Source organism: Lissotriton vulgaris, chromosome 9, assembly GCF_964263255.1.
Source record: "Lissotriton vulgaris chromosome 9, aLisVul1.2, whole genome shotgun sequence".
NCBI lineage: Eukaryota > Metazoa > Chordata > Amphibia > Caudata > Salamandridae > Lissotriton > Lissotriton vulgaris.
The window spans coordinates 259,939,159-259,957,340 of record NC_141697.1 but is presented as its reverse complement, the minus strand read 5'-3'; the positions used below and the strand labels follow the sequence as shown (position 1 = coordinate 259,957,340).

At 47.0% G+C, this 18,182-nt stretch overlaps 1 protein-coding gene across 1 annotated transcript in view; it reads left to right on the top strand.

Annotated features, from left to right (window-relative positions):
- The window catches only part of PGF (placental growth factor), a 196,255-nt gene that overhangs the window by 137,434 nt on the left and 40,639 nt on the right, over window positions 1–18,182 (top strand). The window contains exons 5-6 of the mRNA XM_086937506.1: window positions 14,257–14,286; window positions 14,373–14,437. Of these exons, the coding sequence (XP_086793632.1) occupies window positions 14,257–14,286; window positions 14,373–14,437 (95 nt within the window). The remainder of the gene's footprint in view (window positions 1–14,256; window positions 14,287–14,372; window positions 14,438–18,182) is intronic.

The following is an 18,182-nucleotide window of genomic DNA, read 5'->3' as shown; positions in this document are numbered from 1 at the left end:
GCATGACCCATTTACCATATCTTTTGATTGTCTGGCTCCTATGCTTCCAATGCTTGCTTTTCAAGCTCTACTTTTGGTTAAGTACTCCATAAGTGTGTATGTGTTTTCCAGCTGCCTCCCTCATGTAGTTCTTCCTCCTTGCACTCAGTGTTATTCTCTGTCACCTGTGTGCTTCTCCCCACCTCCTCCATGTTGAGCTTGCTCTTGAGTCACCCAGAGGCTTAATACGACCCCCTCTACCCCTGCAGTGTTGTGGGGGGAGGGGGCAATCTGCTTTCATGGAAGGGGATTTCCCTCCGTCCCCTCTCGGCCACCTCGGAAAATGCACATTGAATTATTTTTTTAAATAATTTAACACACAGCCTGCCATGAAGCTTCTGTGTTTCGAAAATGAGAGTTGAAAATGTAATTAAAGTTGCATGGATGCTGGAACCTTCTCTTCAAGGAGAGAGAGAGAGAGAGAGAGAGAGAGAGAGAGAGAGAGAGGCCGCCTTGAAAGTGGCAGAACAGATACTTTTCAACAGAACGCCACTTGGTAGTGTCAAGACCTGCCTGCAGTAACATCCACTTCCTGGCTTAAATATTACAGTCTTGATGTTGGTAGGCCCCACTTTAGCAGTGAAGGATCTCTCCCGGCTCAAAGGCTCACTCGAGAGACAAGCAAGAATTTACAGAAGGAGGGGGTGTGTGCACTTTCTTGCGTGACATCCTTACACACAGGGCTGACACCTCCACTCCCCGGGATCAGGGAGCTACAGGCTGGACAGCGGGTAATCCCTGCCTATTCCCGGTACCCGCGCCTGTTACCTGGGGCACCATTACTTTCATCAGTATGGAGGCTGAATCCTCCTGAGACCTCAGAGAAGCATGCAGCACTACAGGCAACTTAACACTGGGAAGCGTCAGAGGAGAACATAAGAGAACTAAAGATAATACTTTGAGTTGTTTCTGAAGCGCTCAGTGTCTCCCAGGTCAGGCATGAGAAGCTTGTTCTGTCCATCTTTTAACTTTGCATTCTGGTACTTGTAGTTGCGCAGTATAATGAGGAATACAAAACCAATAGTACCAAAGTAAATTCTCCACTGAACCAACTATAAACTTCTAACATTGGGAAGCACAAGGTCTATCTTTCGTGGCTGTACTCGTGAAATTGCCAATGCTTTCACTTGTGGGAACAAATGGAAACACAAGGATCTTCTTTTGTGTTTTAAGTTTTACTTGTGAACACATGGGCGCGTATAAACTACAGGCATTGGTTATTGGTTCTCATGCTCTCACAAAGCTTGCTTCTTTAATTAACACGTGCACTGCTTTGCAGTACAGACAATCACAGAGTCCTGACACTGTACCTCTGCTCTGACTTGCACCATGCACTGCTATTGCTGACTAGGACCTCAAGATATCAGCACTTCAACCTTCACAGGGCTCTCTCAAAGGACCCCAACCCTGACTTGCACCATGCATTCCTACTCCAGGAATAAATGTTTCCACAGTGCTCTCCCAGTGCTTCTCTGTCCTGACTTGCACCATGCACTGCTATTGCAGACTAGGACCTCAAGATATCAGCACTTCAACCTTCACAGGGCTCTCTCAAAGGACCCCAACCCTGACTTGCACCATGCATTCCTACTCCAGGAATAAATGTTTCCACAGTGCTCTCCCAGTGCTTCTCTGTCCTGACTTGCACCATGCACTGCTATTGCAAACTAGGACTTCAATATGTCACGACTACAACCTTCACAGGGCCCTCTCAAAGGACCCCAACCCTCACTTGCACCATGCATTCCTACTCCAGGAATAAATATTTCCACGGTGCTCTCCCAGTGCTTCTCTGTCTTGACTTGCACCATGCACTGCTATTGCAAACTAGGACTTCAATATGTCACGACTACAACCTTCACAGGGCTCTCTCAAAGGACCCCAACCCTCCCTTGCACCATGCATTCCTACTCCAGGAATAAATGTTTCCACAGTGCTCTCCCAGTGCTTCTCTGTCCTGACTTGCTCTCTGCTCTGCTATCGCAGAACTGAGACATCCGCAGAGCTCTCACAATACACTTCTATCCCAGTAAAACTTCATTCAACAACAAAGCTCTCACAGTGCAGCTCTACCTTCTCGTGAAACCTTCATTTCTAGTCCAGTAAGAATTTCACAGAGCTCTTGTGGCGTAGATCTTACCTAAGCTTGTAGACCTATTCCAGTAACAGTTCCACCAGGCTCTCACAGCTAATCTCTACCCTCACTTGTCCATGCATTGCAGTCACAGTAAGACTTCTGCAGAACTCTTGTAATGCTACCCTGGCCAGTACCCTATGCTGCTATCTCACTATGGCTTCTATTCTAGAGCATGCTCACAATGCACCTCTAGCCTCCCTTACGTGCACCTTCCTTTGCCATATCACTCACACAATATTAACCCTACCATCCCCACTCTCCCAAATAGTGTAAGGTACCCTCCGTCGATCCGTACAGGTCTCCGCTACTTATAACACATGCATACGTATGGAGCCAATAGATTTGACAATTGTTGATTGGAAGCCAGCAATACATAGAAAATGGAGCAATTGATAAGGCGAGGGGCTATCAATTATTGTGTGGGACAAACAACAATTAGATTGGCCGATTATCGACTGTTGGGTCGATTAATGCATTTACTTGGCAAAGGATAGGAGGGTTAATCAATGGGCTCGTTGTCTAGGCAATAGATACCAATAGTTAGATGTGTAAGTCAGTAAATTGCTGAGTCATCAATGGACAGATGAGCTTATCAACGAATGGATGCTTCTTTCAGTAACTCGTTGGTCTGTCAATCTGCCTATGAGTTCATTATTGGAAAAGTTATTGGATAAAAGAATCTGTAAATTAATAGATGGCCAATTAACACTGCAGACTGAAGACAAAAAGGGCAGAAAAAAAGCTGGGCAATAGGCCTTCTTCATGTACGCACCTAGGAACTGAAAGGACATCCCCACTTATATCTATCAGAGCGATCCCCACCTTTTTTAGGTCTCGCGACCTATCGCGCGCATGCGCATTGAGCGGAGCGAAAATTCAAGTGCTCAAAATAATCGTGAAACCAAGGGTTTTGTTTGTGCGGTTTTCTTTGAGTTCACGTGAATCACTTGACCAAACAAGCACGCGCATCAGCCTCCCTCCCTCCCTCCTAATTGCGTTTTTTCACGGCCGCACAGCACATCAAAGGGCTTCTCCCAGCGTGTGCTGTGCGGCTTCTCCTCCCCTAATTATTCATGGCTGGCCGGTGGCCGGCCGTACTTTCAGTTTCCCATCGTGCTAGTTTTATTCTAATGAAGCACTTCATCGTTTCGGGCTGGTCCTTATCACACCGCCTGCCGCTCATCGACATTTATAGCATCTATTCCAACAATAGTTTTATAAAAAAGCTTGCGTCTTTATGGGTTTAAAGACCATCACTAGCCTGTTTACCTTGCTTTACAAAGTGAGTACCTCTGGCAGCGTTTGTAGTCTGTCCGTGTCACCGTTTGCTTACATTGTTTTGTCCGTGAATAAGCTTTTGGTTGGATGTGTTGTCACCTCCAGTGTTCTGTACCCAGGATTGTCCGGGTTCCTCCCACTCTGCCTGCTTGTCTGTCTGAGTTTTAATTTGCAGATCGTTTAGAAGACCGTTTCAGGAACGCCCTGCATGCCGCACATATTAATAAAGACAGTTCGCCCCAGAGACCACTGCATCTGAGACTGTTTTATTGTGCACATTGACATGTTCTTGGCTTCGGCTGCCTCCTCGCTTTGTTCTGCTCCTGTTGAAACCGTGTTTTCCATTCGAAGCAGATGACTAAACACCCGCTGCGTTAAAGATTTATTTTATGATCTTCGTCTTTTCACAGGACACTGTATCCCACAGTTGGCAAACCGAGGCAGCCAGCGGAACCCCATCGGAAGATAACGACCGACTCTATGACGGAACCCGAGTGAGCAGTTTCCCGTTATGATCTCAGGCGGTTTAACATAGTCAGTGGAATCCAAACTAAAAAGCCCGGCTCCGTCCCTTGAAGAACCTCATGTTAAAATTACCCGACCTGATTGTCCTGTTACGGCGCACGGCACCGAAGGCATAGTATTAGTGCTTGCAGGATTGCCAACAATCGCAAAAGTCGTTAAAGACAGCAATGTGACGGACCAACTCCCTACCTGATGACCAATAGGATTTTCTCGAACAGACAATAGAAAAATTAACAGCTAAACACCGCGGAAGAGAATACGACGAATAGCGACCGGCCACCCCATGTCTCTGGTTACCCGACTTATGTGAGCCACTTGTTAGAGCAAAGCGCCTTGTAAATCCCTTCAGAGGACCAGGAGTTGAGACCTAATAGTTTGGTAACAACTGGAATCCGTCCCCTCCTGACTTCGTGAAGGCTGTCTTTGAACCCTATCGCCGTCTTATGCCTTCTCAATAAAGCAAACAGATTTTATTCCTGTCCCCTGCCCAGCATACTGCCCCGGCCCTGACGAAGGTGTGGCCACATTGGCCTTTCACCGAAACGCGCGTCGGCATGTTTTCCCAGGAATACGGCATTCTGTCCTAACTAAATCAGGACCCGTATTAATACCATCTGCCTGGATTAACCTCCCGATTTAGGCAACTTATTGACCATCTATTGTTGTCTACGCCTGGACTATAGGAATGAATGGATGAATGAAAGCTGAATGTTCAAACAATAGTTAGAGCAAACTCCTGTGTGAATGAGTGTGGTTGTTTGGTTGAAGTGTGGTCAGTACTGGGCAGATCTTAATTCAGATAAATTTTGTCTTGTGTCTCTTAAAATATCACTGTGACTATCTAATTTATACATGTCTGTCTTTTGAAAATTACAAACAATATATTTAAAAAGGAAAAAATAAAAAATATGTATTCATCTAATATATGTTGTTGAGTCTGTTTGGATTGACCCTGTTCTTGTCCTGTGCAGCTTCAGCCTCTGGGTTAACCACCCCCCCTTTTCTTATCATGTTTGGATCCTCTAGCTAGGACCTCTACAAATCCCAGGCAGGGTGCCTTCTATCATTTTCTATACAGTTGTCCTTCCCCCCTTGGCCTGCCTATATCACTAAGAAACCCTACGGGGAGCCCCCTTATTTTGCTTTATGATCTTCGTCTTTGTCAACCGCTTCTCTCTGCCCCGCCCAGCTTCTGTCATCTCACTGTCCTGGTGTGTCCATGAACATATCATTCTTTAAATTTCAATGTGAACATAGATATCTGAACCGGAGACCGATTTTACAGAAACTACATTGAAACACTTTTAAAATGTGTATATGGTGCAGCACCATTATTTATTATTCCCACAGCGTCTCTACGGGTGTTTTACTCCCTCATTATTTTATTATTATTTTACAGTATCATAAACTCAGTCTACACGTTCTTCCTAGGTTCTTTCTCTATCCCTGGTGTTTTATTCCTCAGTTCACCCTTTAGTTGTAGCCCAAAGACTGCTGTAGCTGTTTGGCGAGGGCTCATGTTGTCACTCACACCATGATACGCTTTTGTCTAGCCCAGGCAGGCATTGGTTGCAACCATTCAGCAGGCTTTTGACAATGGGCAGCGGTGCTGTTCGTTGATGCTGGAATACGCCCAACACATTTTGCAGATGTGAACACTTTAATAGTAGTTCACAAATGGAATGATTTTGTTCTAGTTTTTATTTTCTTCATTTTTGAAACTTTTTTTGTAAGCCCTGCTCCCCCGCTCACTATTTGAATGCTTGTTCACTCCTCTCCAGCGCATCCTGCTCTGGGCACCCTCTCTGCATGTTCTTCTTTCTTTAAATGTCTTCCTTCTTTGACCATTTGTGTCCTCTGCTCAGGCCCGCTGCTCAATCTGCATACGTTAATCGGCCAGCCCCAGTGAGAGAGCGGGAATGAAACCTTCACCCCTTTGGTAAAACGGAGGTAACAAGAGGTTCGAGGCATGTGGGCTGCTGAATTCATATCTGTGCATAGATCGCCGCCTAGTGTTGGGTCCGGATGATTGCACATTGTTGTCCTGGAAGAGTCTTCGAAGTATCACGAGATAGGTGGCTCCTCCCCTGGACTACAGTGCGCATGGGCATCGCCTCCATCCCCAGATTGTTTTTTTCCGCCATTGGGTTCGGATGTGTTTCGGTTCCCTCTGTCGGAATCGATAGTTGTTTAACTTTCCTAACTTGAGACCAAAAGGTCTTTAGGCTTGGCGTCGGTATCGTTTTTCGTTCGGGTTTGACTGTTCTTCAGCTCCGAACTCTTGCTGCCCTTCCGCGTGCTGACGGCGCGGACGGGCCTACTCGACGCTCCAGACATGGAACGGACCCCGTTTAAAAGGTGCCCGGTGTGCACCTCCAAGTATTCACACCTCAACGTGCACCCAGTGTGCAACAAATGTCTGTCGCCGGACCATGATGAGGCCAGGTGTATGGCCTGTTCAAAGTTCCGGTGTAAGAAGACTCTCAAGCTTCGTCGGGCCGCTAGACTCCAGGCCCAGTTATCAGCGCCCCCGCCAGACAACATCTTCGAAGAAGACGTTGGAGACGACAATGTCTTTCAAGTTTCGGACTCTAGCCCGGCGTCGGAGGAAGAAAACTACGACGCGGGAGACGAGGAGTTTGAGGAAGTCGTCGGTGAGGTAGGGGACGACGATGGGGCCATTGCCACCGTGGAGGATAGCTCAGAGGAGGAGCATCCTCAGACTGACTCAGGGGTCAACCCCCATTATACGGCCCAGGTCGAGGGATCGCCTTCGGGCCTTACCCAAGACCTTGTTAATTGTCCCACGGCCTCGCCTCCGGGCCCGGCCACGGACATTTCTGATGTGCCACTCCCGTTGAAGAAAACGAAAGTGAAGCCATCGGGGTCCACACATACGGTTTCGAAACCGAAAGTGAAAGTCGCACTGGTGGGACAGAAGTCTCCAGAGGCCTCAAAGTCTAAGAAATTCAAAATGGCCGACAGCAAGAGCCACGCCAAGATGGCCGACCCGAAGGCCCCGGTGTCGAAGCCGAAGGCGAAGACGACCGACGCAGCCGCGTCGGCGCCGAAGGTGGTCGAGGTCGATGACCCGAAAAAGGCTCCGAAGAAGCGTCAGGACGACGCCGAAGCTCTGGCTGCGCCGACTCCGGCCGTCAAGGCCAAGGATGGTGATGTGTCGGCGCCGAAGACCGTGCCTTTCGCCGACCCGACTCCGGGCTCGGGGAAATCGCTCGAGCCGGTACAGCCCTCCTCGGCCTTAACAAAAAAGGTCGTGGAGTCCCTGCAGCGGATTCGGAAGGACGCTATCGCTCCCGAACCGAAGGATGTGGTGCCGAAGCCTACACCAAAGCCAGCAAAAGTGCAGACGCCTATCCGCTACACGCTGCCGCCGAAGACGACGCCAAAGGCTTTCGCTTCGAAGCATGGGGCCGGGGTGCCTTTGAAGGTGGTGTCGACGCCCAAGGCGTCCTTGGTGGTGCCGAAGAGGTTCTCATCGACGCCAACACCGGGAAGCTCTCTCTCCTCAAACGGAAGATCACCTCGGAGCCGGTTTTGGAGCATTATCGTATCCCACTCAAAAACAAGAAGGACTCTGCGGGTACTTCTGCCCCTATAGAGCCTGCATCTCCACGTAATTTGGAACTTTCACCGATGCATTCCAACGCTAGGGAAGGGGACGGAGATGAAGAGGACGAGTACAATTATCCAGCTTACTCGGATCCAGAGGAGGTACATGAACCTTGGTCTGCCGGAGGCGACCCTGAGGACCCTCAGTCGGGTCATGAGCCGCAGCTCTTTGCAGCAAAGACTTCTCCAACAGAGGACTCTGCAGCCTTCAACGCTCTGATTGAGAGGGCTGCAGCTAACCATGATGTCGACCTACATTCAGATCCTGTGGATGTCGATTTTCTGTTTGACACTTTCTCAGTAGCTGAAAAGTCAGTCAAAACATTGCCTATGCTCAAGGGAGTGCTGAAGCACGCGCCTGAGGTTTTCAAGGAGCCCACTCGGGCGCGAGTCATCAATCCTCGAATTGATAAAAAATACAAGGCAGCGCCCTCGGATCCAACATACATCAAGGGACACTTGCCGCTGGATTCTTTGGTTGTATCCAACGCACGTAAGCGGGCGAACTTGCAGACCACGGGTGACGCTCCTCCCCCAGACAAAGAGTCAAAAATATTTGAAGCCTCAGGGAAACATATTGCTGCGCAGGTTGCTAATATTTGGCGCATTTCAAACACGCAGGCCCTACTTGCACGCTACGATAGGGCGCATTACGACACCCTAGAAACACTTCTGCAGCACTTGCCTGATCAGTACAAGGAGGCAGGTGAAATGTTGATTCAGGAGGGGAAGCTGATCACCAACGCTTCCATCAAATGTGCGCTGGACGTGGCTGATACCGCCTCCAGGGCGATCAACACTAGCGTGTTGCTGAGGAGACATGCATGGCTTAGAATATCAGGCTTCAAACCAGATATACAGACAACAATCTTGAACCAAACAGTTAATCCTGACCACCTGTTTGGCCCCGAGGTGGATGCGACACTTGAAAAAATGAAGAAAGACACGGACACTGCTAAGTCTATGGGGGCCCTCCAGTCTCAGCAGTTTCGGGGTGGTTCCTTTCGCCGCTCCAATAACAGAGGCACCTCAAGGGGTCAGGCATCACAATCCACACAGTACTACAAGAGCAACACCCAAACCTCATACACCAACAAAGGTAGAGGTGGTTACAGGGGCAACAACGTCAAAGGCAGGGGACGTGGAAACAACAGCTCCAGGTCCTCCACCGCCAACAAACAGTGACGCCTTGTCACTGCCCCCCGACCACACAACACCAGTCGGGGGGAGACTCCAGCAGTTCCTGCCCGCGTGGAAATCCATCACCACGGACAGGTGGGTGAAGTCTCTTATCCAGTACGGTTACTGTCTGGAACTTACTTCCACTCCACCAAACATACCTCCAAGAAGCCGTCCTATGTCCGGCGAGCACTTGCACTTGTTGCAGCAGGAAGTTCAAGTCATGCTGCAAAAAGGGGCAATAGAGCTCGTCCCACTGCAAGAAAGGGGAACAGGAGTTTACTCTCTGTACTTTCTAATCCCCAAAAAGGACGGATCCCTAAGGCCCATCCTGGACCTCAGGCCCCTCAACTGGTACATTCTATCGGAGCATTTCCATATGCTCACGTTGCAGCAGGTCCTCCCCCTGCTTCGACAGGGAGACTTCCTCGCTACGCTGGATCTGAAAGATGCATACTTTCATATTCCCCTGCATCCTTCCCACAGGAAGTACCTCAGATTCACGATTCAAGACCAGCACTACCAGTTCAGGGTTCTGCCTTTCGGGGTCACCACAGCGCCAAGAGTCTTTACAAAGTGCCTGGCGACTGTGGCGGCGCATCTACGACGCCAGAACGTCCACGTCTATCCCTATCTGGACGACTGGCTCATTCAGGCACAGACAGAACAGCAGTGCGCCGACCACGTGTCCCGCACAATTCATCTCCTGCACGATCTGGGATTCTCGCTGAACTATCCAAAATCCCATCTCCAACCCGCCCATATACGGCAGTATCTGGGCACGACAATAGACACTCTGCTAGCCACTGCGCAGCCAAATTCAGTGAGAATCGCCAGTATCCAAACGCTGATCCAACGATTCAGACCTCAGCACTCGCTTCCAGCGAAGGTGTTCATGCAGTTGATAGGCATGATGGCCTCCTGCATCTCCATAGTCCCGCACGCGAGACTGCATATGCGTCCGCTTCAGGAGTGCCTAGCACGTCAGTGGACTCAGCCTCATGGACAACTGACAGACCTAGTGTTGGTGAGCGGTCGGGCATACAACTCTCTGCATTGGTGGAATCCACAAAACCTTTGCAAGGGCCGACCGTTCCAGGAGCCTGTGCCACAGATTATCCTGACAATGGACGCTTCTCTCCAGGGATGGGGAGCGCATGTACTCCACTACACAGTGCAGGGACTATGGACACTACAGCAAAGGAAGATGCACATCAACGTTTTGGAACTGATGGCAATCTTCATGGCCTTGAAGGCATTCAAAGTACATCTGTGCAACAAGGTCGTGTTGATCCGGACGGACAACATGACGGCCATGTACTACATTCAGAAGCAGGGGGGCACACACTCTCCGCAGCTGTCTCATCTGGCTCAGAGCATGTGGAAGTGGGCCATTCAGAGGAACATCTTCCTCATGGCAGAGCATCTCCCGGGCAAGGACAACCAGATGGCGGACCTGCTCAGCAGGCACAGCCACCAAATGCACGAGTGGGAGATACATCCATCGGTACTCCAACCGTACTTCCAAAGGTGGGGTCATCCAGAGATAGACCTGTTCGCCACAAAGGAGAACGCAAAATGCCAAAGCTTTGCCGCCAGGTTCCCACACCCGCAATCACAGGGCAATGCGATGTGGATGAACTGGTCAGGCAGATTTGCGTACGCTTTTCCCCCAGCACCTCTGATACCGCTGGTGGCACGCAAACTCAGGCAGCACTCGATGACTCTCATCCTGGTTGCTCCAACGTGGGCTCGCCAACCATGGTACACCACGTTTCTGGAACTTTCCGTGGTACCGCATCAAAGGCTTCATCTCACACCCAGCCTTCTGACGCAGAGCCATGGTGACATTCAGCACCCAGATCCGCAACAGCTCAACCTGGCGATCTGGCTCCTGAAGTCCTAGAGTTTGGCTACCTCAATCTTCCCCCCGATTGCATGGACATCATTCGGGAGGCAAGGAAGCCCACTACTAGAGCTTGTTATGCGGCTAAATGGAAGCGGTTTGTCATTTACTGTGTAAACCACGATATTGACCCGCTAGATGCTTCCATTCAGAATATCATTTGTTACCTGTTCCACCTGTACCAATACAATTTGGCGTACTCTTCCATCCGCATTCACTTGTCTGCAATGGCAGCATACCTCCAGAATAGGCAACACCTATCACTCTTTAAGGTCCCTGCTATCAAGGCTTTTCTGGAAGGACTCAAAAGGGTCATTCCACCACGGACGCCACCAGCTCCGGAATGGAACCTCAATGTGGTTCTCACAAGGCTGATGGGTCCTCCCTTTGAGCCACTGCACTCTTGTGAGCTTCAGTTTCTGACTTGGAAGGTTGCTTTCTTAGTAGCAATTACATCGCTACGGAGGGTTAGTGAGTTGCAGGCACTCACCATCCAAGAACCTTTCTTCCAAGTACACGCTAACAGGGTGGTGCTCCGCACTAACCCTAAATTCTTACCCAAGGTTGTATCTCAATTCCACATGAACCAGACAATTGAGTTGCCAGTGTTTTTTCAAAACCCAGAGTCTCTGGAGGAGCGGATGCTCCACACCCTTGACGTTAAAAGAGCCTTGATGTACTATGTTGACAGGACAAAAGATTTTCGTAAGACCAAGCAACTTTTCGTTGCATTTGCCTCACACCACAAGGGAAACGCTATCTCCAAAGCTGGGATCGCTAGGTGGATCGTGAAATGCATTCAGATCTGTTACGCTAAGGCTAAACGCACTCTCACAATTCCACCAAGGGCCCACTCCACCAGAAAGTTGGGGGCCTCTATGGCTTTCCTAGGTAACATTCCCTTAGAAGATATCTGTAGAGCAGCCACATGGTCTACCACACATACTTTCACTAAACATTACTGTGTAGACGTGCACTCCAAATAGCAGGCAGCTGTTGGTCAGGCTGTTCTCAAAACACTTTTTCAGACTGCTGCAGCTGGCACGGGCGGCCGCCAATAATGGGAGGACTGCTATGTATTCTATGCACAGATATGAATTCAGCAGCCCACATGCCTCGAACTGCAAATGCTACTTACCAGTATGCATCTGTTCTTGGCATGTAGGGCTGCTGACATTCATATCGCCCACCCTCCTCCCCGGCGCCTGTAGCAGCTGCAGTATTCATATATATATATATATGCTCATAGCATGGTCATCACTCACATACTTCACTCCATCTCTGCCAATGGCTAAAAACAATCTGGGGATGGAGGCGATGCCCATGCGCACTGTAGTCCAGGGGAGGAGCCACCTATCTCGTGATACTTCGAAGACTCTTCCAGGACAACAATGTGCAATCATCCGGACCCAACACTAGGCGGCGATCTATGCACAGATATGAATGTCAGCAGCCCTACATGCCAAGAACAGATGCATACTGGTAAGTAGCATTTGCAGTCCACCTGGCTCCGGAAAGGCCTCTGGCAACATGGCTCGATTTTGAAAATAAAGTGCTTTGACCCGGCCAGCACTGACTGGGCAGCGCATTCACTGCTCTGTGAGGCATGCTGTATTGAGGTATGGCATAGAAGCCCCGCCCATATTTTTTCAATTGGCTCCTTGTTACTGTCCTTGTGAAGTCGCTGCTTTTCATTTATGAATAAGCTTAGTAGTTCCTCCTTGTTTAGTTTAGGAAAGAGCTGAAGACACAGATCTTTAAAGAACACTACATCCTGATGCAGGGTTGTCCACCCACTCCCGGAACCCCCTGTCCAGAATCACTCTCTGATTATGTTTTTTCCTTTAACTATGTGTAGCTTCTGTTACTTTTCGGGTAGATTCACGCTGAAGAAACAACATGCACATCCATGCATGCATACCTTAATAGATAGGTAGGATAAATTATCAGTAACATGGCGAATCAGTGGTTGATAGGTTAATCTTTGTGTAGGTTGACTACTCAATGGATGGGCCAGCCAACGAATAAGTAGATGCACCAATAAATGGGCAAGTATCTCAGTCAATGGATATATGAGTTAATTATCAAATATTCAGTAGGTAGATGCGCAATCAAGGGATAGATTTGTCAATTAATTGACGCATGGACCCATAAATTGCTAGATGGATCAGTCAATGTTTTTTGGGCAAAAAATAGATAGAAGGATCTGGATGGATGGGGCAGTCAGTGAGCAGGTATTGAGGTCATAGAAAAGGCTGTCAATAGATAAGGAAGCCGATGGATAAGTAGGCCAGCAAATGTGTAGCTGAATTAGTGGATGGCTACATGGGTCAGTGGATAGATGTCTACTAAGTGGGGCAGTGGTCGCTGGAACAATGGGTATATAGATGTAGCAACCAATGGGTAGATGAAGAAATCTATAAATGGGTGGGTCAGTCTATGGGTGAATGGATGGGACAAAAAATGGCTAGATACTTTACCGATGAGTGCATCAATCAGATGAGAATTACAGTAAATGGATGGAGTAGGCAATCAACCTGTGCTTTCACGATAATGTTATCAAATGTTTAGTTATTGTATGGATGATGGAGCAATAAGTGAATGAATGGCCAATGGGTGTTGCATATTCGGCAAACGTATTGAAGAGTCAGTAGAATGGAAAAATGACTAAGGGCTTAATTATGACCGGCGGTCCAACCACCCTATCACAAGTTGGGTGATCGGACCGCCTCAACCTCCACGGATGAGAAATCCCTGGCGGTGTTGCAGAGGACTTGAGGCTGCAATATGCTTGGCGGTACCGCTGCAGCACCTCCAAGCATATTACAAATTTCCTCTCTGCCATGGTTTTCATGGCGGAGAGGAAACAAAGGGGCCCTGCAGGGCCATGGTGTGCATGAAGGGGGCCACATGTTGTGCCACCCTGTGTGCTGTCACCCCCTTTCCTGCACGGCATGGAGTTTACAGTCCATGCCATGCAGGAAGGGGCTTTGGTGTTCCCATTGAGGTTCCTTTTTTATAGGCACCACCTTGGGAACGCCAAAGGAATGCCCTCCTGACCATAAGATCACTTGTAATCTGACGGGTGGTAGGCAGTTGAGTTTGGCAGTCCTGGAGCAGGGTGCTGACGTGGCGGACCGCTCCAGGACCGCCAAACTCATACCCGGGCCCTAAATCAGTGTTTGGACAAATGTGATGATAGGAGCTCTGGGTCAAATCAAAAGACAGATGTATGGACTAAGCAGCAGAAGTGGATTGATAGTTCAGCCACACAGCTACACAGGGCATTCCTGGATAATGGATTTATTTGTGACTGGGCAATTGAAATGTGGGTCGGACAGTCGAGAGATTGATTAAGGAGTCAAAAAGATTGATAGCTCAGACATTCAACAGGGCATCAAGCAGTAGTCTGCAAATACAACGAATGTGGATGGATGAATTAATAGTTACTATGAAAAAAGAGTGTGAATGTATGAGACAGTGGGCGTCATTTTGAAATGGCAAACAGCTAGGGCGCAGCGATTTCCAGTCACATTATATTCTGTCATCTGATCTTTTTCAGGCCCCGCAGGAACAGCCTGAAACTAAATAGGTAAGTGATTTGTGTTTCCTCTATTCTGATTTATTGCAAGTCTCTTCACCTCAGTCTGGAGTTCATTTTATTTTTCATTTCTAAAGGCAGAAGATGAGGAGTGGAGAAAAAGTTAGGAAGCGGGAGAGATCACGAGGTCAGAGTGTCAAACGTGAGTACAGCAGGGACTGGGGATCTTGGAAGAATGAAAAAGTGACGAGGAATGCTGGGATTCAGCTGAACCATTGCCTCCCATAACTTTTACCCCTGTGGGAGTTATTTAACAGCTAGCCCCCCCAACACCCTAGCAGGGCATGCTCATAAACAGGGTGTGGATAGTATAGTGGCCTATATCAGTGTCAGATAAAAGGTCTTACAAGTGCACACATACAAACACACACACTCTATTCCCAATGCCCTAATGGAACCTTCATCTGCATAAGCCCACCAGCAAGGCGTTTTTCAGATGCCCAGCATGAAGAACTAGAACAGGAGGAGGATTCTGTTGAGGCACAACATGAAGGAGCAGCAAAAGCGGTCTACAGGGTCTGGGTGCTCAGCACACCGAAAGAGTCTCTGTGATACCAAGAGTTAAACCTGCTCTAACCTCGGATAGTACCTTTTTCAAACTCACATTGGCTTTTGGGGATATAAGACGTTGCTGTGTGTTGAATTTTCAGACCAAAGTCCACTGGTCTCCATTTTCTCAAGATCTGTTACTATTGTGACACCAAGGCAATCCTCTCTCTTACCCTGATGAAGAATGGACTGCTATCAGTATTTGGACATAATATCGAGTTAGTGATAACTAATTGCACAAATATCGAGTTTTTAATATTGTGTCATATTAATATAGTGATACGGAAATATCGTGGACAGAAATATCGATTTTTAGTTAAGTAATATTGTTTGCAAGATTATCTGTGTTTTTAATATCGTTAGCACTAATATCGTCAAAAATATCGTTTTTATTGTAATGTGTTTTAGTTCTTATTTTAATTGTATGTTATATAGTGTTTGTACAATTGTTAACATTTTTAAATATAGTTCTTAATTTTGTTATTTATAATTTTTAATTCAATTGCTAATAGTGTTTATAGTGTTGTAGCAGGTTGTGAGGTTTGCAGGGGTACAGGATGGGAAGTTAATTAAGTATAATTATTTTTTAAATTATTAATTATTTAAGGTATAATTATGCAAATTGCGTAATTATACTTTTTAAGTGATATTTTAGGTGTGGGTTGTTTTGTTTGTAAGAGTATGGGTGGGAAGGTAAGCAATAATGTATTAATGAATTGTTATTAATTAGTTAATGGATAATTATGTAAATTGTGTAATTATATTTTTTTTGTGATATTTTTGATGTATGTTTTTGGGTTTATAGGGGTATATGGTGTGAAGTTAATTAAGTATTCATTGATTAATTAATGTAATGCTAATTATTTAATAGTTGATTAATTAGGTAAAATTGTGTAGTTATTTTTTTATGCTATGTCTTAGGTGCAGGTTGTTGGGTTTGTAGGGGCATTAGCTGCGAAGTTAAGTAATCCATTATCAATGTTTGTTTATTAAATATGTAATTCATGATAATGTAATTTATTTAATAATTATATTTTGTGTTGTCTTTGTAAGGGAACAGGGTGTAAAGTGATTTAATCATAATGAATTATCAAATAATTGATCATTTACTAGCAGTTATTTTATATATTACTAGCAGCCTGTCCCAGCGCTGCCTGGGGCAGAAAGGGGCTGGGGGCAGAATTGTAAGCCTCTGTGCACCGCACCGCATCGCACCCCCCCCCCCCACATTGCCCAGTCCGCATCCCTCCCGCCTCCTGCCTTGACATTGGCTATACCGCCTCCCGCTTTGAGCCCGCCGCCCCCGCCCCGACCCGACATTGAGCATAGCGCATAGCGTCGACCAGCACTAGGGAGGTAGTGTTGGCCGACGGGAGCACGCAAGGGGATAATGTCACATATATGTATTTAATATTAGTAGTTTGTTATAGATACGCATATATAAACATACACACGTTTTTATGTGTGTGTTTGCATAAGTATATATTTATTTTTAATATTAAATGTTACTTACATTCATTTTATTTATTTTATTTGTGTCTTTTGTAAAGCGCTCAGCTACCCCAACGGGGTGTCCCGCCGCTGGTAGATTAACGGTCTCAAAGGGGAATCAGAGAGAGGCGGTTACTGGCAGAAAATAAAAGTTTTCAGGGCTCGACGGAACTCAGATTCAGTCTTGCTCATGTGTAATTTGAGGGGCAGCTTATTCCATCGCTGGGCGGCAACTAATTCAAATGTTCTTCCTCCAGAACGAGATTTTTTAAATCTAGGCGTGGCCAGTAGATTTACAGAGTTTGAGCGGAGAGAGCGGGAGTTAGAGTAAGGGCGAAGGATTGATCTGAGATGAGCAGATCCTTTGGGTGGAGCGGTAGGCTAGTGTCATAGCTTTAAACTTAATACGTTTGCTTATGGGTAGCCAGTGCAGTTCCCGAAGGTAAGGGGATATATGCTGTCTACGTGAAAAGCCCCCTATAAGGCGGGATGCAGCATTTTGAACAGTTTGAAGTTTGTGGCAGAGGCCCGTGTATAAACCTAAATAAAGTCCATTTGCACAGTCCAAATGGGAGATGATCAGCGCGTGGACTATTGTCTTTCGATTGTCACATGGTAGGTAATTGATGAGTTTTTTGAGGATTTTAATCTTGGAGAAACAAGCAGCCGAGACTGATTGAACTTGACATTTCAGTGACAGCTGTAGGTCCCAGCGTACTCCAAGGTTCCTAACTGAATCTTTGGGGGAGGGAGCATGGCTCAGGTCTACTGGCCACCAGATGTTAGGGGCCAGAGGGGAAGGCTGATTGAAGAAAAGCACTTCAGTTTTAGTTGCGTTCAATCTCAATGAGTTAAGATCCATCCAGTGAGCGATGTCTCTGAGGCAAGATTTAAGGGGGTCGAAGGTAGAAGGGGAGTGGTTGTCAAAGGTAAAAAGCAGCTGAATATCATCGGCGTAGGAGGTGGTTTTATGCAATATTCATCTATTATAATTATGTATTCAAATGTTTAAATTTTACTATTTTATACTGAATTAATTGAAATATGAAATCTTTGTCTTATTTTTAACGATATTAGTGTAAACTATATTTTTAACTCGATATTTTTGTACTTACCTTTATAAGTATAGAAAAAATATTTGTGTAAACAATATTTTTGACAAGATATTTGTGTGTCATGATATTTGTGTGCTTGATATTATGTAACTGATCCCTGCTATCACCTCACCTGTCCCAACTGTTGTATGAAACCTGATTCATTGAGAGAACCTAAACATCAATATCCCAGGGTTTTACAACTATCTTAATTTTTGAGATCTGTCTTTATGAAAAGGGCGTATAAGGATTATAGTTTACATAGTGGAAACGACTGCAGCGAATACAGAACGCCTCTGCACGACTCATCCTCAACATCCCTCGCCACAGCCACATAACTCCCCACCTGAGAAACCTGCACTGGCTCTGCGTCAGCAAGAGGATCACGTTCAGGCTCCTCACCCACGCACACAAAGCACTCCACAACATGGGCCCAAATACCTCAAAAACCGCCTCTCGTTCTACACTCCCACCCGCCAGCTCCGCTCCGCCGGCCTCGCCCTCGCCATCGTCCTATGGATCTGCAAAACCACAACCGGAGGAAGATCGATCTCTAGCTGCCAAGACATGGAACTCCCTCCCCGCACACCTTTGACTGACCCAGGACCATCCCACCTTCAGGAAGCACCTCAAGACCTGGCTATTCGGGCAGTAATCGACACTCCCCCCCCCCCCTTCAGCGCCTTGAGACCCTCACGGGTGAGCAGCGCGCTCTATAAATGTATTGATTGATTGATTGCTATTAGACAAATA